This window comes from Oncorhynchus mykiss, chromosome 12, assembly GCF_013265735.2.
Source record: "Oncorhynchus mykiss isolate Arlee chromosome 12, USDA_OmykA_1.1, whole genome shotgun sequence".
NCBI classification, from domain to species: domain Eukaryota; kingdom Metazoa; phylum Chordata; class Actinopteri; order Salmoniformes; family Salmonidae; genus Oncorhynchus; species Oncorhynchus mykiss.
This window is the reverse complement of record NC_048576.1, coordinates 64,975,061-64,998,577: the sequence shown is the minus strand read 5'-3', so window position 1 is coordinate 64,998,577 and position 23,517 is coordinate 64,975,061. Positions and strand designations below refer to the sequence as shown.

The 23,517-nt window shown below is 43.0% G+C and overlaps 1 protein-coding gene across 1 annotated transcript in view; it reads right to left on the bottom strand.

The window, feature by feature from the left end:
* Nucleotides 1-23,517, bottom strand: part of crhr1 (corticotropin releasing hormone receptor 1) — a 166,349-nt gene that overhangs the window by 118,802 nt on the left and 24,030 nt on the right. Inside the window, exon 2 of the mRNA XM_021624572.2 lies at nt 11,678-11,765. Coding sequence (XP_021480247.1) covers nt 11,678-11,765 — 88 coding nt within the window. The remainder of the gene's footprint in view (nt 1-11,677; nt 11,766-23,517) is intronic.

The window sequence follows — 23,517 nt, the reverse complement described above, 5'->3', positions numbered from 1 at the left end:
ACCTGGCCTGGTCTTCGAAAGCCAAGTCAACAAACAAGTCTCTGACCATCTCGAATCCCACCGTACCTTCTCCGCTGTGCAATCTGGTTTCCGAGCCGGTCACGGGTGCACCTCAGCCACGCTCAAGGTACTAAACGATATCATAACCGCCATCGATAAAAGACAGTACTGTGCAGCCGTCTTCATCGACCTTGCCAAGGCTTTCGACTCTGTCAATCACCATATTCTTGTCGGCAGACTCAGTAGCCTCGGTTTTTCTAATGACTGCCTTGCCTAGTTCACCAACTACTTTTCTATGGGGGTGCCACATGATTCAATTCTCGGGCCGACTCTTTTCTCTGTATATATCAATGATGTTGCTCTTGCTGCGGGCGATTCCCTGATCCACCTCTACGCAGACGACACCATTCTATATACTTCCGGCCTGTCCTTGGACACTGTGCTATCTAACCTCCAAACGAGCTTCAATGCATACAACACTCCTTCCGTGGCCTCCAACTGCTCTTAAACGCTAGTAAAACCAAATGCATGCTTTTCAACCGTTCGCTGCCTGCACCCGCACGCCCGACTAGCATCACCACCCTGGATGGTTCCGACCTAGAATATGTGGACATCTATAAGTACCTAGGTGTCTGGCTAGAATGTAATCTCTCCTTCCAGACTCATATCTAACATCTCCAATCTAAAATCAAATCTAGAGTTGGCTTTCGATTCCGCAACAAAGCCTCCTTTACTCACGCCGCCAAACTTACCCTGGTAAAACTGACTCTCCTACCGATCCTTGACTTCGGCGATGTCATCTACAAAATAGCTTCCAATACTCTACTCAGCAAACTGGATGCAGTTTATCACAGTGCCATCCGTTTTGTTACTAAAGCACCTTATACCACCCACCACTGCGACCTGTATGCTCTAGTCGGCTGGCCCTCGCTACATATTCGTCGCCAGACCCACTGGCTCCAGGTCATCTACAAGTCCATGCTAGGTAAAGCTCCGCCTTATCTCAGTTCACTGGTCACGATGGCAACACCCACCCGTAGCACGCGCTCCAGCAGGTGTATCTCACTGATCATCCCTAAAGCCAACACCTCATTTGGCCACCTTTCGTTCCAGTTCTCTGCTGCCTGTGACTGGAACGAATTGCAAAAATCGCTGAAGTTGGAGACTTTTATCTCCCTCACCAACTTCAAACATCTGCTATCTGATTAGCTAACCGATCGCTGCAGCTGTACATAGTCTATCGGTAAATAGCCCACCCAATTTTACCTACCTCATCCCCATACTGTTTATATTTATTTACTTTTTTGCTCTTTTGCACACCAATATCTCTACCTTTACATGACCATCTGATCATTTATCACTCCAGTGTTAATCTGCAAAATTGTAATTATTCACCTACCTCCTCATGCCTTTTGCACACAATGTATATAGACTCTCTTTTTTTCTACTGTGTTATTGACTTGTTAATTGTTTACTCCATGTGTAACTCTGTGTTGTCTGTTCACACTGCTATGCTTTATCTTGGCCAGGTCGCAGTTGCAAATGAGAACTTGTTCTCAACTAGCCTACCTGGTTAAATAAAGGTAAAATAAAAAATAAATAAAAAATAATATTATAATTAGACAGGCTGCAACCTATTCCCTACACAGTGCACTACTTTTGACCAGAATCCCATCGGCCCTGGTCAAAACTAGTGCACTACATAGGGTGCCATTTGGGACTCAAGCAATCATTCCAGAGAGACTGCAGACCCCTAGTGATCCTATGCCCTTGGTTCAGGGAGCTTTCAGGTTCAGTGAGCCCCTGCATGGGTAGATGATATGTCAAAGGACCAGGCCAATGAGATAACATGCCCTGCAACCTATACAGGCTCACCAATACAGTACAATACAGTACAAACAGATCCTTGTGATCTCTCTGATACCTTGAGATACACAGTACTGTATGTATTCAATGGGCACTCTAATAGATCACCCATCTCCCAAGACCAAGTCCCATCTCATGATGGTCTTCTGTACAGTAGCAGAGGTCAATGCCCTCTACTCTACCAGACGGGGTCAGTGTGGCTGACTGAACGCAACTGAAGAGGGGTCAGAGTCAGAGTTGTCCTCCAGCTAGTCACCCTATTGTAGCTCTCAGAGTATACCGTTCACACTGGTCTCAAATTCTATCAAGAACTCAAATATCACACAACTACTTGAGAAAGGTGCCACTCTTCAGTGCACTGGTGGTTTGCTCTAAACCAGCTACCATAACAATTGTCAACATCATGCCATCCTGCATCCATCTGCTGGCTTACCTCTGAAGCTAAGCAGGGTTGGTCATGGATGGGGGACCAGATGCTGCTAGAAGTGGTGTTGGAGGGCAAGTAGGAGGCACTCTTTCCTCTGGTCTAAAAGTAAATATCCCCACTACCTCAGGACAGTAATTGGGGACATTGCCCTGTGTAGGGTGCTGTCTTTCTGATGGGACATTGAACAGGTGTCCTGACTCTCTGTGGTCATTAATTATTGTAAGAGTAGGGGTGTTAAACCCAGTGTTCTGGCTATATTCTGTCCCTCATACCATCATGGCCACCCAATTATCCCCAGCTTGTAACTCTTCCCCAGGTTGTTGCTGTGAATGTGTTCTCAGTCAACTCTCCAGGTTATAAAAAAACAGATCCAGCCCTACCACTCACCTAAATACTGTGCTCACGCACCAATAATTATTCCTTGCATTCATTCATGTGAGTGAGTCATCCCACACACACGTTCCAGTGATTCATTTCACCGCTGACTGGCGTAATGCAACTTGACAAGTTTATTGCTCAATTAATAAAACTATGACTCATGCAAACTGCAGATGTTAGAAACAGAGCCTAAAACAGTTGCAATCATCTTTTCACACCATTTCAAGTAAAATCAAGCTTTTTGTTCTCAATAATTGGCTTACTGTGAAGATTGATGGATAGGCAGGATAGGCAGTACCGCTCTCTCTCTCCCCCACACACTGGAAGCTATTAGTGACTGTGTGATGAGTACAGTATAAGCTATGTAGATAAGAGATCTACCCAGGCAAATCCGGGATAAATACAAATAGGTTAGAATGTAGGAATTACTTACGGTAGTCATTTCAGAAAGTTGTTAAGGGAGACGTTCAATACTACAACCAATTCAACAACAACTTGTTGGTGTAATAGCACTGAGAAATCATGGCCTTCAGAGGCCCATTATGGGGAGACAGACATTGATTCATGAAATTTGAGATGAGATGTTGATCACTGTTTGATCCGCATACTTTCCCAAAGCTTCCCTCTGTTTAACAGGCACAGATATCAGAGATGGATGGAGCCAGAGAGAGAGAGGGAGAGAGAGATGAGAGAGAGAGAATGAGACAGAAAAGGAGAGAGAGGGAGAGATGAGAGAGAGACAGATTACTCTCTTGATATGTGGAAGGGAGTAAACATCCTCTACTGCAGATAGCAGGATGTCTGGTGGGAAGGAACATCAAATCCATAGGAAAACATGCTCTGAATTTTGTGAATGAAATGACAAAGCCTATAGAATAAACAACCAGGTATACAATTATGGGGAGGTGTTCATATCTTACTGGACATATTAAGTTTACACAGCAGCAAGTAATAATACGAGGGGGCCACTGTACATATCCCCATTGAAGTTCTGTTGAATAGTCACCATGGAAACAGAACAACTGCTGCACAACCCCCCACCCCACCCACAAGTTTGATATGTCAACGTCTATTGACGCCAGCCAGCCATCGCCCTTGATTGCGCTGACTTCTAAACAGCAGTTCTTAGAACAGTTTATTGAAGTGGGCTGAGACGATTGTGTTAAACAAAGTCGATGATTTCTCTCTGCGTTAATAGCTTGTCTATTAGACATCCTCAGTGTTCTTTCTCAGCACTGCAACGACCTTAATCATAAGCCGCTATCATCACGTTCCCCTCTTTTCTCTGCTCATAATCATTTGCCACAGTATCTTCCCTTTGTAGGTCAAAAGGGGGCTCATAAAGGCTATGGATAAAAAAGGATATACATTATTCTTTCTTTTACTAAGCTGCTTAATTGCAACCAAGTAGTGGCTAATGTGCATCTTATCCTTCGATATCCCTTCAAAAGCACTTGTGGCTAATTAAAGAAATGTGTGCGTACCCATGATTGCATGCAGTGTTACTGAACCATCGCTCGCTGGTCCAACTGCCACAAATAGTTAATTGCACACAAGCTAATTTGATCCTTAAAGGAAGAAGGAAATTGCTTATTGCTGTCACGTTCGCCCTAATGATGAGACCATGATGAACCCTTAGACATACAAAAACCCTAGACATACAAAAACTAGAGTAGCCACCCTAGTCACACCCTGACCTAACCAAAATATATGGAAAAACAGTTGAAAATGGCTTCCTTTCAATTAGCAGGCTTATTCAAGGGAGACAACATCAATACTGCAGCATCATCAGCGTTTTTTTGAACCTTTATTTAACTAGACAAATACTGACCTGTATTGTATGCAAACATTTTTTTTTTTTATTATATTATTTTATACTAATACAATTGTACACGATTTTGTTTAACAAGTAATACATGTTTTGTATATCCCCAAAAGCACAAATCAAAATCGACAAAGAAGTGATTAATTGGCAACAACATTTTGCAATGGCCATCTCAGTCTCAGAACGTCAAACCCAATAAAAACTGGTGGTTTGAATTTCAGAAGGAAGTCCAAAAGTGCAGACAAGGGATACCAAGGATCTAGAAGGATTTTTGCATGGAGAAGGATTGTGTATGGGGGAATGGTCTAAGCTCCCTCCCAATGTGTTCTCCAACTCATACAACAGCTCGGTGCAGTTATCTTCGCAAGTTGAGGTATTGAAAGGTTTTGAAAACAGTTTTTTTTTTAAAATACATTACTTGTTAAACCAAATCTCTTTCTCTGAGCAATTGTATTAGTATAAAATATATATTTTTGGAACATACAATGTAACTTAGTATTTGAATTATTTATTTTATACAGTCATTTTTGCTCATCTTTTCAAGGGTGTCAATAATTTTGGAACCCCACTCTATTTGCATAGTTTATTTGCAAAGCTCTAGTCTCGTCAGAGATGGGCAGTATTTCTGTTACATGTACTGTATGTGAAATATGTATTTTAATTTCTTCTGAGTATTTTGCATTACACTGGGCTGAACTACACTCAATGTATTTTCGAACAAGATATTTCGAAAGCTGTAATTTGTATTTTCTAAATATTTCTCTATACCATTTTTATACAGCTGTTCACATTTTTGTTGTCCTCTTTCACCCTACGTTGGTATCAAAAGTCTGATGGCGCTACTGTGTGATGAGAGTTTCTACTAAATGAACAGTGCATTCGGAAAGTATTCAGACCCCTTTCCTTTTTCAACATTTTGTTACATTACAGCCGTATTCTGAAATGGATTCAATTACTTTTTCTATCATCAATCTACACACAATACCCCATAATGATAAAGCAAAAACAGATTTTGAGAAATGTTTGCAAATGTATTCAGACCCTTTGCTATGAGACTTGAAATTGAGCTCAGGTGCATCCTGTGTTCATTGATCATCCTTGAGGATTTTCTACAACTTGATTGGAGTCCACCTGTTGTAAATACAATTGTTTGAATGTGATTTGGAAAGGCACACATCTGTCTATGTAAGGTCAAATCAAATCAAATCAAATCAAATTTTATTTGTCACATACACATGGTTAGCAGATGTTAATGCGAGTGTAGCGAAATGCTTGTGCTTCTAGTTCCGACAATGCAGTAATAACAAGTAATCTAACTAACAATTCCAAAACTACTGTCTTGTACACAGTGTAAGGGGATAAAGAATATGTACATAAGGATATATGAATGAGTGATGGTACAGAGCAGCATAGGCAAGATACAGTAGATGGTATCGAGTACAGTATATACATATGAGATGAGTATGTAAACAAAGTGGCATAGTTAAAGTGGCTAGTGATACATGTATTACATAAGAATACAGTCGATGATATAGAGTACAGTATATACGTATGCATATGAGATGAATAATGTAGGGTAAGTAACATTATATAAGGTAGCATTGTTTAAAGTGGCTAGTGATATATTTACATCATTTCCCATCAATTCCCATTATTAAAGTGGCTGGAGTTGAGTCAGTGTCAGTGTGTTGGCAGCAGCCACTCAATGTTAGTGGTGGCTGTTTAACAGTCGGATGGCCTTGAGATAGAAGCTGTTTTTCAGTCTCTCAGTCCCAAGCTTTGATTCACCTGTACTGACCTCGCCTTCTGGATGATAGCGGGGTGAACAGGCAGTGGCTTGGGTGGTTGATGTCCTTGATGATCTTTATGGCCTTCCTGTGACATCGGGTGGTGTAGGTGTCCTGGAGGGCAGGTAGTTTGCCCCCGGTGATGCGTTGTGCAGACCTCACTACCCTCTGGAGAGCCTTACGGTTCAGTTTGTCTGTGATGTGTATGCCGAGGAACTTAAAACTTGCTACCCTCTCCACTACTGTTCCATCGATGTGGATAGGGGGGTGTTCCCTCTGCTGTTTCCTGAAGTCCACAATCATCTCCTTAGTTTTGTTGACGTTGAGTGTGAGGTTATTTTCCTGACACCACACTCCGAGGGCCCTCACCTCCTCCCTGTAGGCCGTCTCGTCGTTGTTGGTAATCAAGCCTACCACTGTTGTGTCGTCCTCAAACTTGATGATTGAGTTGGAGGCGTGCGTGGCCACGCAGTCGTGGGTGAACAGGGAGTACAGGAGAGGGCTCAGAACGCACCCTTGTGGGGCCCCAGTGTTGACGATCAGCGGGGGGGAGATGTTGTTGCCTACCCTCACCACCTGGGGGCGGCCCGTCAGGAAGTCCAGTACCCAGTTGCACAGGGCGGGGTCGAGACCCAGGGTCTCGAGCTTGATGACGAGCTTGGAGGGTACTATGGTGTTGAATGCCGAGCTGTAGTCGATGAACAGCATTCTCACATAGGTATTCCTCTTGTCCAGATGGGTTAGGGCAGTGTGCAGTGTGGTTGAGATTGCATCGTCTGTGGACCTATTTGGGCGGTAAGCAAATTGGAGTGGGTCTAGGGTGTCGGGTAGGGTGGAGGTGATATGGTCCTTGACTAGTCTCTCAAAGCACTTCATGATGTCGGAAGTGAGTGCTACGGGGCGGTAGTCGTGCACAGTAGACTGTGCATGTCTGAGCAAAAACCAAGCCATGAAGTCAAAGGAATTGCACATAGAGCTCCGAGACAGGATTGCGTCGAGGCACAGATCTGGGGAAGGTTACAAAACATTTCTGCAGCATTGTAGATCCCCAAAAGCCTTCATCATTCTCAAATGGAAGAAGTTTGGAACACCCAAGACTCTTCCTAGAGCTGGCCATCTGGCCAAAATAAGCATTAGGAGGAGAGGCCTTGGTCAGGGAGGTGAGCAAGAACCCGATGGTTCAAGAACCCCACTAAACTAGGCCAATGACAGTTCCCAGTGTGCTTTGCAGTTGTTCATTTTCATATATACCTTTACATTTTGGTCATTTAGCAGACACTCTTCTCCAGAGTAACAGTGCATTCAACTTAGGTAGATGAACAACAACATATCCAGTCATAGTAAGTAAGACGTTTCTGTAACGTTACTGAGAATGTTGTTGCTTTTTTTTAACTAAATACAATACTTTGCAGAAATATGTTTTATTTGATTTTGATACATTGGTCTTTGGGGTATTTTTAAAGTAGTATATTGTCATTGTAGTTTGTCATTCATGCCCATCCCTATGTTGTGTTTTCACCTTTCATGTGGAAGTTGAAAAGACAAGGAAGAAATAGCTCTGAAAAATTGTGTGATGGGCAGGGAAGACTATGTTCCCGTTCGTTGTGTGTCATCTCAGAACTTTTGCGTTGTTTATTTCCCAAGAATGCTCTAAGAGAAGGTGGTGACCTCATGACATGAGAATGACAGTTGAAGAAAGAAACTGTTACATTTTGTTCTGTGTAAACTCTATATCCAACCATATGTCCGACCTTTTCCTCTGAAAGAGACACAAAATAACCTATCCTCTGTGGTGGCTGACAATTTCATGTGAAAATGTATGATGAAGGGTTGAGAAAATATATTTGTCATCCTTTCTCAGTAACCATCTTTGAACAGACTGGGTAAAGGGAAACAAAGACATGACCCCAAAAAATCCCATTGAATCCCATTTTAAACACTATCATGGTGAGTGGGAGTTATGGATAATTTCATCTTTGACATGTCTAGATAATGTGCTTGACATGATATCCTCGATGCTCTGACGCCTCTGTGTAGCCAACTGTATAGTCAACTGTATAGTCGTGGCCAAAAGTTTTGAGAATTACACAAATATTCATTTTCACAAAGTCTGTTACTTCAGTTTGTATGATGGCAATTTGCATATACTCCAGAATGTTATGAAGAGTGATCAGATAAATTGCAATTAATTGCAAAGTCCCTCTTTGCCATGCAAATTAACTGAATCCCCCAAAAACATTTCCACTGCATTTCAGCCCTCCCCACAAAATGACCAGCTGACATCATGTCAGGGATTCTCTCGTTAACACATGTGTAAGTGTTGACAAGGACAAGGCTGGAGATCACTCTGTCATGCTGATTGAGTTTGAATAACAGACTGGAAGCTTTAAAAGGAGGGTGGTGCTTGGAATCATTGTTTTCCCTCTGTCATCCATGGTTAAATGCAAGGAAACTCGTGCCGCCATCATTGCTTAGCTCAAAAAGGGATTCACAGGCAAGGATATTGCTGCCAGTAAGATTGCCCCTAAATCAACCATTTATCGGATCATCAGGAACTTCAAGGAGAGTGGTTCAGTTGTTGTGAAGAAGGCTTCAGGGCGCCCAAGAAAGTCCAGCAAGCGCAAGGACCGTCTCCTAAAGTTGATTCAGCTGCAGGATCGGGGCACCACCAGTACAGAGCATGCTCAGGGATGGCAGCAGGCAGGTGTGAGTGCATCTGCATGCACAGTGAGGCGAAGACTTTTGGAGGATGGCCTGGTGTCAAGAAGGGCAGCAAAGAAGCCACTTCTCTCCAGAAAAAAACATCAGGGACAGACTGATATTCTGCAAAAGGAACAGGAATTGGACTGCTGACGACTGGGGTAAAGTCATTTTCTCTGATGAATCCCCTTTCCGATTGTTTGGGGCATCCGGAAAAAAGCTTGTCCGGAGAAGACAAGGCGAGCGCTACCATCATTCCTGTCTCATGCCAACAGTAAAGCATCCTGAGACCATTCATGTGTGGGGTTGCTTCTCAGCCAAGGGAGTGTTCTCACATTTATGCCTAAGAATACAGTCATGAATAAAGAATGGTACCAACACATCCTCCGAGAGCAACTTCTCCCAACCATCCAGGAACAGTTTGGTGACAAACAACGCCTTTTCCAGCGTGTTGGAGCACCTTGCCATAAGGCAAAGGTGATAACTAAGTGGCTTGGGGAACAAAACATTGATATTTTGGGTCCATGGCCAGGAAACTCCCCAGACCTTAGTCCCATTGAGAACTTGTGGTCAATCCTCAAGAGGCGGGTGGACAACCAATAACCCACAAATTCTGACAAAGTCCAAGCATTAATTATGCAAGAATGGACAACCATCAGTCAGAATGTGGCCCAGAAGTTAATTGACAGCATGCCAGGGCGGATTGCAGAGGTCTTGAAAAAGAAGGGTCAACACTGCAAATATTGACTCTTTGCATCAACTTCATGTAATTGTCAATAAAAGCCTTTGACAAGTATGAAAGGCTTGTAATTATACTTCAATATTCCATAGTAACATCTGACAAAAATATCTAAAGACACTGAAGCAGCAGACAAATTAAAATGTGTCATTCTCAAAACTGAAGGTTTGTGCTACAGGTCAAACTATCGTTGCATTACAGGCCAAATGAGCCTTGCATCTTGTCAGTCAAACCCTCATAAGAAGCTATAAAGACGGGTCTATGAAGTGTGCTCTATAACATGATATCTATTCCACATGCAGTCTCTGATAACTCAGAGACAATCCATCTTCATAGATCTTATCGGATCTGAGCTCCACCAAACCATGTCCTCAAACACATTGTGTTCACACATACAGCACAGAGCAACTGCTCCACATAATGTTTTGATTGGCCTTTGAAGTGAAAGTGGAGGGTGATGGGTGCGAGGTGTGGGGGTGGGAAGGCTAATCCTTATGGAAAAGAGACTGCAATCATCACAGACTACTCCTAGATCGATACTGAGGGTAACTAAGGTGCAACTCTAAGTCCCATCACCATCGCAGACGATTAGACAGTTTTGATAAACTGCTCATGCAATAAGATCCCACAGCCTACGGAAATCTCCTGCCCACACCATTGTCATGTAGTCAAGCAAAACACCCGTCTCAACATCAACAGTGAAGAGGCGACTCCAGGAGGCTGGCCTTCTAGGCAGAGTTTCAAAGAAAAAGCCATATCTCAGACTGGCCAATAAAAATAAAATATTAAAATGGGCAAAAGAACAGACACTGGACAGAGGAACTCTGCCTCGGAAGGCCAGCATCCCGGAGTCGCCTCTTCACTGTTGACGTTGAGACTGGTGTTTTGTGGGTTCTATTTAATGAAGAGTCCAGTTGAGGACTTGTGAGGCGTCTGTTTCTCATAAGACAACATGTCGCCAATGTTATGTTGAAAGAACACTTGGCCCCTAATCTTATTGAGTTGCAACTTGCTGATGTGTTTGATAGTAATCACCCGAGTCTGCCACTGTTTTGGGCAAAATTACAAATGGAGACCCTGCTCCCCTTCTCCTACCCCCATCCCTCCTCTGAGGTTTCCTACAAATGACAATATTCAATATTAAAAAATTCAAAACACATTTGCGAGCATCTTGTGTCCCACCGCAATCTACTTTGTAACATGATTCCCTATGAAAGACTGCCAGACAGACACATACTGTACTCGGGTAATAGGTAGTCTTAATGAGCTGCAGAACATCAGTAGTGAGCGTAGTAGCAGCTGACTCGATACTGCAGTGCACCTCTAGTTTCCATGCAAAAAAAATTTACTTGAGAAATACTGCACCAGACACCTTAGCTTGATGTCAAATTGAACGACCAAGACCTCCTCGGCAAAAACATTGATGTTAATGACAGACTTCTTGATTTATCTTAATTAATTCAGACTATTTTGAAGGAAAATGGTTGACTCAATAGGGACAAACAACAATAACTGCCAGGGTACGATATAGTGAACGTAACACACCCACACCGAACCCACACCGAACCATAACTCCAAGACCCAAATCTTATTTTTCAAAATTGAGCAGCAGAAAAACACATGCAAAATTATTGCTTTCAGCCCTCCATTAAAAAAAAAAAAACGTTTTGAAAGCTTTGTGTTATTATAGGTGATTGGGACTACAAAGTGCACATGGACTTCTACTGGGAACACATTCTTGCTCAGTTGCATTGCTGTTGGCAACTGATGCTGTGGACTGACCAATATGACTGTTGTTGCCTATGTACAGTATTCCACCAGTGCCTATTCAGTGAAGGGGAAACTCAGAATGATTCAACTTCCGATTTAACATGATAGACCATTAAAAATGTTCCTACACCATATTCCCCGCCCACATAGAAAACTGTCCTTAGACGACTGGAGGAGGGCCTCACCAGTGAGATTGGTGGACAGCAGGAGCAGTGTATCACAGGTCAGGTCAGCCGTTGTCCCGGAGATCACCACTGCCCAGATGGTCAACACCTGAAAAGGAAAAGAGAAATAAATAAAGAGAAAACAAGTATAGTCAGTCTGTTTCTGGAACTGGGGTAAAACACATTTATCTAAAAGACAGATGACATAAGTTTAGTACTGATGTGAACTTCACTGTCAACTTGAGACGAGGGAAACATAGGCAGACACTATGTCTAGTGTCCAGCATTAGTCAGCCTACCTCCCACACAAAAAGGCAGAAAATATCCCCAAGTTCCCAATAGTGCATTTCTATGCTGTTCACTGAATAAAAAAATGATGCTAATGTATCAAATTCATTGACTATCAGACATACTCCTAGTCTCAGCATCGTAAAATACTGCATTAATTTTACATGTTGGTTTTATGCACATATTTTACATTTGTGGCATGAATTGTTCATGTTATTTATATACATTACTTCACTATAGGTTTCCGTGATGTACAGTATAACGAACAACCTGCAGAGTTAAAACCTTCAGGACTTTCCTTTGAACCTGAAGTACAAACATTCATGTCAATTATGCATGCATATTGCACTAGCTTGTCATGTAGGCTGTAAAGAATATATTCACATGCACCCTTTCCCTTCTGAGTACCCTGGCCCTCACGAGTGGTGCAGTGGTCTACGGCACTGCATCCCAGTGCTAGAGGCGTCACTACAGAACCTGGTTCGATTCTATCACAACTGGCTGTGATTGGGAATCCCATAGGGCGGCGCACAATTGGCTCAGCGTCGTTAGGATTTGGCCGAAGTAGGCTGTCATTGTAAATTAGAATTTGTTTAGTTGCATAGTTAAATAAAGATTCAATCAAAATGTACAGACCTAGAGAAACATATGCAGTAGATACATAAATATCCCTATAGGCCAGGAATCATGAACTAGATTCAGCCGCAGGCCAATTTGTTCTTGGGCGAATGTTCAGGGGGCCGGAAGATGATCACACATAATCTGTAGACTGCAAATTGTACGCAAGATGCCCAAACGTATATAATAGTTGACAAAAAAATGATGAAATGTCCCATGGAAGAATGGCGACGTGTCCCGTTACTAGAGTTCCAGACACTTGCCAAGGTGCATTGAAGCTGTTCTGGTTTGTGGTGGTCCAAAGTTCTGTTAAGACACTTTGTGTTGGTGATTCCTTTATTTTGGAAGTTACCGGTATCTCTACTATGAGTGGGAATACTTCGGAACAGATTTCCAAAATTAAAATCACTTAGAGCTGATTTTCTGTCCAACAATTAAATTGTAGTTATTTATTTTTAAGTTGGGGGTGGGGGCAAATAAAATCACCTGCGAGCCAAATTGTTGGCGGAATAAAAGTGTTGGGGAAAATACATGTTATCCACCTGTTGCAAGGATGGCTAAATGAAACCCATGCAGGCCGTATTTCATAAACTCAAACCGCCCATTCTTTCCGTGGTCGGTCTCACGTGAAGAGCCTCTAGCGCCATAGGCGCTGAGGCCCTTCGTCGAGGAAAAAGGTATTTCAATGCCCACACACCCAGACAGGGAAGAGGAGAAGAGGCGGTGGCCTGCTAATCTAAGACCCTGCTCCCCTCCTCCTACCCCCATCCCTCCTCTGAGGTTTCCTACAAATGACACTAAATTGATTTGTGACCTACATTTCGTAATATGTTGAAATTGGAATGCAATAATCCATGAAGAGAGGAAGCAAGAATATACAATAAAAAACACACACAGGGGCCTGGTCTGCCGTAGAGCCAGTACACTCAAAATAGCCTTGACTGCTTGAGAACATTAAAGGGGTTTTATGTAACCTCATCTGCTTGCTTGTTTGCTTTGCTTGTGTCCTTGTTGATGAAAGGAGAGTTCAGAATTCAGAGTGTGTCACAAGGAGCTGCACTTGAAACATTACCTATCCTCTCAGGGAGCTCTACTTATATGCTCTGTCTCTTAACGGTGATTCATTATCACAACAAAATGGTGCTCTGTGTCAGTAGCGATGTTCTGGCATAACCTTCAGCTTAAAAACAGGATGAGCAAGACTTGGAAATGTAATTCCACTGAATGCATTCTTCCGTAGTAATAAGCTGGCAGAATATTTGATCAATCAATCTTTACAAAAACGGTGTCAGCCTTAATAATGCAATCACGCGTTCATTAAAGTACTTCTTGACTGACGTTCACATAATTACCATGTTTGGCAACATCTTAGCCGTGGTTCTACAGTAATGCACTCTAATGCCGCATAATGACCACACATCATCACTGCAGCTGGCCAATACAGTACAACATGAATTAATTTCATTCACTCAACTAATTCAGACACTGCCATGTGGTGTGAAGCTGATGCACAGCAGGTATCTTTCACACATGAGGAATATCTTACCAAGCATAACACTTCTGTGCTAAGTAATGACAACTTTATAATCCATTTGAATAAGTACATGGTTGGTAAAAACAAAGAAAATGAAGGGTGACCGAATGGTGGGGACTTTGTATTTTTTGTTGTCCCTAAATCCCAAGTCATTGTAGTACCTATATATTCCTAGTCCCTAGAGAGAGAGAGGTAAATCTGGGTTGGCAAGGAGATACTGTATACCTAGGGGTCATGGGCAGGTTGGCATGGAGACATATCCAGGGGTCATTGACTCATTATGCCCATGTAGTATTCTATACAACTTAATCCTTCTCCTAAGCAAAGTGGGTAGGAGTGAGTTTGTTTGAGTTTGTTTGTGCGTGTGTTTAAAAATGTATACTTTTAAAGTGAAGTTGGCAGTTTAAATGTGAAATACTTATCAGCTGGCTTCTGATTAAAAAGTAATAATAAAATCTGCACATCTCAATTTGGGTGGAGTTAAATGGGAAGTCTCCACACTTAATATCAAAAGCCTGAGAAAAGAACCTGTCCTATGGGGGATTTTTGCTCAATCAGAAACAGATCTGTGAATCACTCTCAAACCATAATTAGAAATAATGTCTGAGCTAATGAATCCCAATCCACAAGGTGCAAAGAAACTTATGTCACTCACAAACTGCACCTCTAGCAAGTAGATCTCAAGGCACATATCATGCACACATGCGAGCACGAACAAGGGGTTAGAATAGGCGCAGGGAACAGAACTGGAAGTCGGAACAGAAAGGGAAACGAATGTGATCCATACTGTTCTGGAATAGAACTGTTATTTTAAAAGCATAGGAACATTGCAGGCATTTTTTCAGGCATTTTTCTAGTACCACATAAAAACGCAACAAAGCGCCTATGCAAAGCCCTCACTCTGTCACCCAGAAATGTATTCCAGTGTCTTCCTCCAAGCTGAAAATCTTTGCCAGTGTTTGTGTGTGTTCAGGCTACCTGCCCCTCCCCCTCCGGAGTACAGGCTACTGTACTGACGTTACAAGCATGATTCAGGAAATATATTTTAAACTAGTTATCACGTTTCATGTTGGATTCATTAACTACAAAAAGATAAGACTTGTTTTTAATTCTGGTGCCACTCTGCACACACAAGCTTGTTAGCTAGCTCAAAGGACATTCAAAGTTCCTCTATGGAAGCCGCTCCTCCTAGGTATAATTCTGTGGTTCTAATTCAGAGAATCTATGTCATAACAAGATGTCCAGTGCTTCAAGCCTCCTTCTCAACCTTCTCTCGCTCTCTTCCCACCCACAAAATGTCAGACACATCTTGCGCCATAGGCTACACTCATCTGTCCATCATGCATGTAAACAACTAGCTTGCCTGCTCTGTCCGCACTGATTGCCAAAGTCATTTAATGGGCTAAATGTAAAAAACGGTGGATTTCTCAAGTTAAAAAAGGAACAGAAAGGAATGATATAAACCTGTGCTTTTGTTGTTGTTGCTAGAACCGGTTAAGAACTTTATTTTGCTGGTCGGAACAGAACAGAAATAATTTTGGTTCCAAACTCTGGCACGAACGCACAACCCCCCCCCCCCCCCCCCCTCACCCCCCACCCCACTCAACACACACTCACACACACACTCACACACTCCCCCCACAAACATCTGAGTTACACATAGCCCAGAGTGAGTGCTTCTGTGCAGAGTGGAGAGGAGAGGAAGGAAAACACAGGAAGCCAGCCTTCTGCCCTCAGTCAGTTATTCAAAAGAGCAGAACAGAGGAGTAGGCATGGGGGAGTTTAACTCATAACCTAAAGGTGGTATGTCCAGCAGAGACATATGTGGTCACCTCTGACTTCTTGTGATTCGCTCTGGTTCATTCCAGCGAAACTGACTGCACACTATGGGAAAATGGAGCCTATATGCCAACCATGGGTAAAGATATCACAAAAGGAACTGTCACACACTACATGCTGAGACGTTTTTTTTTAAATGTAGCTACCGAGCTGAGAACATTATGTTTCTCTTAAAGTTTGGTGAGAGTGCGGTTGTCTTGTGGTTATTTTGCATATAACCTTTCCACAACTTTCTGGTAATGGTGCAGGATAGACGCTTGGCTTTCTCAACATTCTCAGCATTTAAGTAACTTGACAAAAAAAAAAAAATCTTGGTATTTCATTTCTTTAACAGAACGTTTCCTAAAAGTTCAAACATGGTTACATTTGGTCATGTTTAAGAATGTAAAACCGTGAACATTCTCAAATAGTTCAGAGAATGTTAAGAACCAATGTTCTACTATAGGAATGTCAGTACTTCAGCATAATGTTTCCTTCAGGTTTCCTCATGGTTCTATGGAAAGTAAAGTTTTCAAATTGCTCCGAGGACGTTAAGAAAACAACAACATAAAAACGACAAGAGAACGCTCAAAGAATGTTGTTTCAAAAAAAAAAAAGTACATTCCGTTCTTAGCATCAACAAAACTCTCTCTATCCTTTATCTTGATAAGTGTGTTCAGATGTATTGGTCTTAATGAGTGCTTGCTTCCTTTTAAATGGGGTCTGTTTCAATAGACTAAAATGAAGAGCTTTGTATGCGTAAAAAAAACATGGCGTGCTAGCTCCATCCTGATGGCGCAGTGGACTAATTCCATGTACAGGTATAGAGAATAGAATATTATAGTTTTGAATCTCACTGATGCCTAGTCACAATAAAAAAATCCAAAAAGTCCAAATAACCTATCATTTCCTTTCTAAGAGCGTTAATAAAACCTCCCATAAAAACTTCCAAGGAACCAGAGTAAAACATTCTCAGAACCTCCCTGCAACCTAAAAAGAAACGTTCCCAAAACAGGCTAAATGTAATTTTGTTTCACTGTTATTTTTTTATTTATCTTTTGTTAACCTAATACATATTTTTTACTTAAAAATTGCACTGTTGGTTAGAGCCTTAAGTAAGCATTTCTCTGTAAGGTCTACCTACACCTGTTGTTTTCGGCGCACATGACAAATAACATTTGATTTGATTTTGTTCACTTCTGTTCTCAGAACATTTTAAAAACGTTATGTTTTAACCGGTCAGGAAACATACTGTACGGCTCCGTTCCCACAACTTTCAAGGAACCAAATGTGCTAGCAGGGATAGCTTTCTCACAGGCTTCGGAAAGTCTGCGTGAGATACCATTGCTTGTATTTGTCTCCCTCGTGAAGGACTATTTTACAGAGTGTACCAATTTTGCTCCTTGATCAACCGTAAGGCAAACTTGGGTTTGAACTGACCCTGACTAAGTTACAGTACTGTTGCACATCCTCATTTAGGAAAGTTTTATTGGAGTGTTCTATTAGCCACAACCACAGGGTGTGCCCTGTCCCGTCTTGTCCCGTCCTGTCCTGCCCTGTCCCGTCCTGTCCTGCCCTGTCCTGCCCTGTCCTGCCCTGTCCCGTCCTGTCCTGTCCCGTCCTGTCCCGTCCTGTCCTGCCCTGTCCCGTCCTGTTCTACCCTGCCCTGTCCCATCCTGTCCTGCCCTGTCCCGTCCTGTCCTGCCCTGTCCTGCCCTGTCCTGCCCTGTCCCGTCCTGTCCTGCCCTGTCCCGTCCCGTCCTGTCCTGCCCTGTCCCGTCCTGCCCTGTCCCGTCCTGTCCTGCCCTGTCCCGTCCTGTCCTGCCCTGTCCTGCCCTGCCCTGTCCCGTCCTGTTCTACCCTGCCCTGTCCCATCCTGTCCTGCCCTGTCCCGTCCTGTCCTGCCCTGCCCTGTCCTGCCCTGTCCTGCCCTGCCCTGTCCCGTCCTGTTCTACCCTGCCCTGTCCCATCCTGTCCTGCCCTGTCCTGCCCTGTCCCGTCCCGTCCTGTCCTGCCCTGTCCCGTCCTGCCCTGTCCCGTCCTGTCCTGCCCTGTCCCGTCCTGTCCTGCCCTGTCCTGCCCTGCCCTGTCCCGTCCTGTTCTACCCTGCCCTGTCCCATCCTGTCCTGCCCTGTCCCGTCCTGTCCTGCCCTGCCCTGTCCTGCCCTGTCCTGCCCTGCCCTGCCCTGTCCCGTCCTGTTCTACCCTGCCCTGTCCCATCCTGTCCTGCCCTGCCCTGTCCTGTCCTGTCCTGTCCTGTCCTGCCCTGCCCTGTCCCATCCTGTCCTGCCCTGTCCCGTCCTGCCCTGCCCTGTCCCGTCCTGTCCTGCCCTGCCCTGTCCTGCCCTGTCCTGCCCTGTCCTGTCCTGTCCTGCCCTGTCCTGCCCTGTCCTGCCCTGTCCCGTCCTGTCCTGCCCTGTCCTGCCCTGTCCTGTCCTGCCCTCTTTGACTTTTCTGCAGATTTCTTATTGCAAACGGGGTGAAACAAGTGAGGGTCTGTTCAAGTTTGAAAATACTTTGCGCGAATACTGAATACTGTGGTTTAGTTGCCAGAACATCTAACAGAGAAGGTCAAATCAACTTAGACAAAGTAATAAAAAATAGAACTAGAACAATAGAATACATTTTTAGGCGCAATTGTATTGGCAGCAGAGAAGTGTTCATTTTATGAGCAAATCCCCCGACAGTTTAGCCTAAAATTGTAAACAATGAACAATACATGGTAATTCAAACAGGCCACCATAGCCCTGCTCCCAATCTGCAGTTGCCAAAAGGGTTGAAACTAAATCTAATTCTGACTGTCCATAGTCAGTGCATGTGATAAACTATTCTTCCTGGTTCCACTTTAAACAAACTACAACTTTTGTCTAAATGAAGCCTTTATAAACCCGGAATAACACATACATTCATCCCTCAGAAAACATTCATTATCAATAATCTTCAAAAATGAAAATGTATGTGTCAAAATGCAATTGCTAAAATGAAAGGGGTCAACAGGGAAATTGCTCTTGATCTTCCATCGAGTTCCTTTTGACTGTGAATGAAAGTGGATTGTATTGGTGCCAGGAGGACTACCTGACTATCTGTCTAATGGAGTTCACCAGATAACACTGGCCCAACTGGCTTTACAACTGATACACTGGCTGGCAGCAGGCCTTCAATCAAGGCAGAGTGACTGCCACAATGTTGTTTTTCATTCTTTCCATTCTTGTTTTCCATTCTTGGGCAGAAAGGGGTAGAATCGATCACAGCCAGTATTGTATCTTCATTTGTATATAACGGAGGATTTGAGCTCCGGCTTCCTAGAGCTCAGGGCATGGCACTCATAACCATTCAGCAATGCACCTGTGTGGTGAGTGAAGCTAGGTTCGTGCCCAGGTCACAGCCTATTAATCAGCCCATCAGGACATGAAAGAACACCCGGAGAGGCAATTTTCACTCCTTTATCCACCACCGATCCCCTTAAAGTGTCTGACATCACTTTGTGGCTTTATCAAAACTTTTCAAGGTCCCACACAATAACAGGTTTCTACAAATATAATACTTGACACACACACTATAGTGAGTGAATAGAGATACAGGTTTTGAAAAAAATAGTGATTCAGTCTTCGCAGAGTATCAAAACCCTAAGATGCCTGAACGACCGCTGGGGTAGAGAAGTCAAGTGCCTGAACTCCCTCCCTCTCTCCACTGTGCTGCACCACGGAAACCCACGACTCTCTCCCAGGCTTCTCAGCATGATTCCTGGCTCTCCTTCTTCCCGGAAACTTTTGATGGTAAATCCGGAAAACAATGTGGCAACACTGGAAGGCAAGTGCATTTTGAACCATGTTTGGACACTGGTTTCAGGGGAGAGATTCTTGGACTAAGTCGAGACAAATAATATGAGTTTATCCCAACTACCTTGGTGTGTGATTCACATAGGTCCTCCTTATATACTAACAAGGCATTAACACGTGGTATTGACATTGCGCTACATAAAATGGCATTGGCATTACACCACCATGATGCATCTGTTTATACTATCCAAAGTTTCAGACAGGGTTCTACATGCCTTGCCAGAAGCCTTTCCATGCGAGTTGAATGGCACCTCATAAAATCCTCTTCAATTAGATAATGCGTGTGTGTGTGTGTGTGTGTGTATTGGAGAGAGTTACTGTGTGTGTGCGCATGTCTGTGTGCGTGCCCATGTATGTGTGTGTCTGTTTCTGCGTGTGTCTGTGGTCACTGACTAAGCCACACACAAGAGGGTTGTCTGAGTACACCAGCGTTAGCAGCAGCAGCCGTCTGTAAAATTGATAATCCACGTCTAACAATAGGTACCAGGCACCAACAACATGTAATATATACGCTGGGCTCTTACAAATGGCAATGCTGTCCTTACACTCTCAATTCTCATCCCCATCCACCACCATTGGCCCAACTCCATCTTGGAGAGGCTGCGTAACAAGAGGCTTGACATGCACACAGACACAGACATGGAGCCAGGGGCTGGAGCATGCAGTAGGAATGGGTTCACCGCAGCTGACTACAGTCAACAAGAACAACCTTCAGAGTTATGATGCGTTTGGCAGGTTGGTTCTGAGAACAAATAGAGTGGAGATGATCCCTGCTTTGGAACGACTGATATCCAGGGATTGTTGTTCTTCTACTAACCCCTGAGCCCCCAAACACGAGACAGCATCACCCCCTGTCATGATCCCCTTAACCCTCAGGTTCGAGGAAGGCTGAAATTATTCTGAGAAAAAACGATTTTTCTTGTGGAATGTAAGAGGTTGGTTGGTTTCAACAAACCCCTCCCCCCAGAGGCAAGAGTCGGCTGTGTGTGTGCCTGTGAGGGCCAAAATGCTACAGAGGCCAAGAGAAAGCGGAGTGGATGTTGGAGAGATATTCATGTGTTAACATTTTGTATTAGCACTCTAAACCACTAAATTGATATTATGTGTAGTAAAGTGTCTTAATACATCACAAACAACTAGTCCTCCATCATGCCGTGTGATATAATGACACAAACTACAAATACCACAAGCATCATCCAAATACCAGACCTTCTGTTATTTTCACCCAATTGGTCAGGCGGAAATTTGAAAGAGCATTATCTATAACTTCAAGCTGCCACAGTCTCTCTCTGATTGGATGACCCAGTCTGGAAAAACAATGGAGTATGTCCTGAACTGCACACAACCCACAATCTTTCCATTGCTCTTTTCTGTCCGTCCTAGTGCCAGGATTTAGCTTGACAACTGAATTAAGGGTGGGATTTGAAATGCTCTGTGAAGTTAGTAACAAGTGAAAAACTATTATTTTTAACATTCAAATCAACTTTACACATGGGAAGATTATGTTACCAAGGGCAATGTGTGTATTGCTTTATAAAGAGTGATGGGTGCTTGCTATATGAAATGCTTGTTCTGCAGCTAATGAGAGCCAAACAAACACATCAACACGCATAAACACACAAACACATGCTCAAGCACACACACACACACACACACACTTAACCAATCTCTTCTGGTGAAATATGTATTTTTTTTTTTTTAATTTATCAACGCTCACAAGTGATGTCCCGCCTCTCACATTGAAGACACAGTATATAATATGATTGAACTCCCTCACGCTAAGCGGCTAGCACATGACTTATTTATACTTCAAATGGACGGGGTGATCAAATTGCTCTTAATTCCCCCCTGCCATAATGAATGGGTTTAAGAGCAATGCTGGCTGCTGTAGTAGTGCTCCCTCTTTCTCTCTCTCTTCGTGTGTGTGGCAGTAGTGATGCGTGAGAGATACAACCCACGCAAAGTGCGCATGGCACGAGTCGAAAAGCATGTCTCCATTAGCTCACTCTCCATTGATACGAGACAATGTAATGCAGCATCAATTGACTTCTTCCACAATATAGCTGTCCTCATGTAATCTATTTGAAGAATTTCTTGATGGGAGATATACACTGAGTATACAAAACATTAAGAACACATGCTCTTTCCATGATATAGACTGACCAGGTGAATCCTAGGTAAAATCAATGATCCCTTATTGATGTCACTCGTTAAATCCACTGCAATCAGTGTAGATGAAGGGGAGGAGACAGTTTAAAGAATGATTTTTAAGCCTTGATACAATTGAGACATGGATTGTGTGTGTGTGCCATTCAGAGGGTGAATGGGCAAGACAAAAGATTTAAGTGCCTTTGACCGGGGTATGGTAGTAGGTGCCATGGGTACCGGTTTGTGTTAAGAACTGCAATTCTGCAGTTATTTTTACGCTCAACAGTTTCCCGTGTGTATCAAGAATGGTCCACCACCCAAAGGACATCTAGCCAACTTGACACAACTGTGGGAAGCATTGGTGTCAACATGGGCCAGCATCCCTGTGGAACGCTTTCGACACTTTGTAGAGTCCATGCCCCGATGAATTGAGGCTGTTCCGAGGGCAAACGGCAATTCAATATTAGGCGTTCTCAATGTTTTCTAGTATCAGTATACTGCGTTAGTGTTTGTGGTTGTATTCACTTGTGACATGCCCATTTCTGATCCTCCACTTCAAGGAGTACAAGAGCGACCATTTCTTCAGCAGTATCACAGAAACCTTATTAGTGTGGCACTACACAGTAGTTGTGGCATTAAGTTAATATTGCCAGAGACTCAATTTAATTATATTGACATTAATTAATGTGCTATATGACCCACAGCTATGAATACTTTAAATTGCTTCCACCACATTAAGCCTGATTAAAAGGTGAAATTTTTTTAAATGAGCAAATACTGCATCGTTTAGTCATGGTCAAAACCAAATCTGATGTCCCGTGTTATTATATATATGCCTCCCTAGTGTCCATTGCTCAAAACGTATCTGTCAAAAGCAGTATTGTCATTGTACTGTAGTAATTTGGTAGGTCTTTGTCCTTGATCTCATCCAAATATACAGTATACTTCATGCCCTAACAGTAATTATAAAACAGCTGGTTTGAGGTCAGGCACATCAAAGGAAATGTGTTAATCAGTTTTTCTACTACAGATGGAGCTTTTGCCTCTTTCCAATATAAATGTAACCTATGAATAATTAGACTGCATTTGTTTGGGTAATTAAAATGTATAACCAACAACAACTCAAGCCTCATGCATTGAGAATGTACTCCATTTCCATCTGATAGCTAACAAGAAAGCAGCTTTGAAATACAAACAGAACTACTTCCCTTCCCTATTAGAAGTCATTCGCAATTGTTATACACAGAACTGAGCTCCCAGACCCAGTTTGAACCATACTACCAAATGGTGAAATAGTTCAGTGCTCAGAAGCAGACCAAATCAAAGATGTTTGCCTTCTTTGCATCATTAACCAAAACAAATCAAAATTAAAAAAGACATGAAAATAGAGGGGCCAAATGCTAGTTGTTGATGGGTCCTTGGTGATGGCAAAGGCTACTAGTCTTGCGGGTCAGACATCCAGCTTACTTAACTACTCTGTAGTAATAGTTTACTCACTGCTTTGATGTTTGTCAGAGAGCCGGTGACAGCAGAGAGTCTGACATCATACAAACCCCTATCATGTCTGATCATATGTGACAAATTGTACTGCCCTGTCACAGTTGAATTGCTACTGA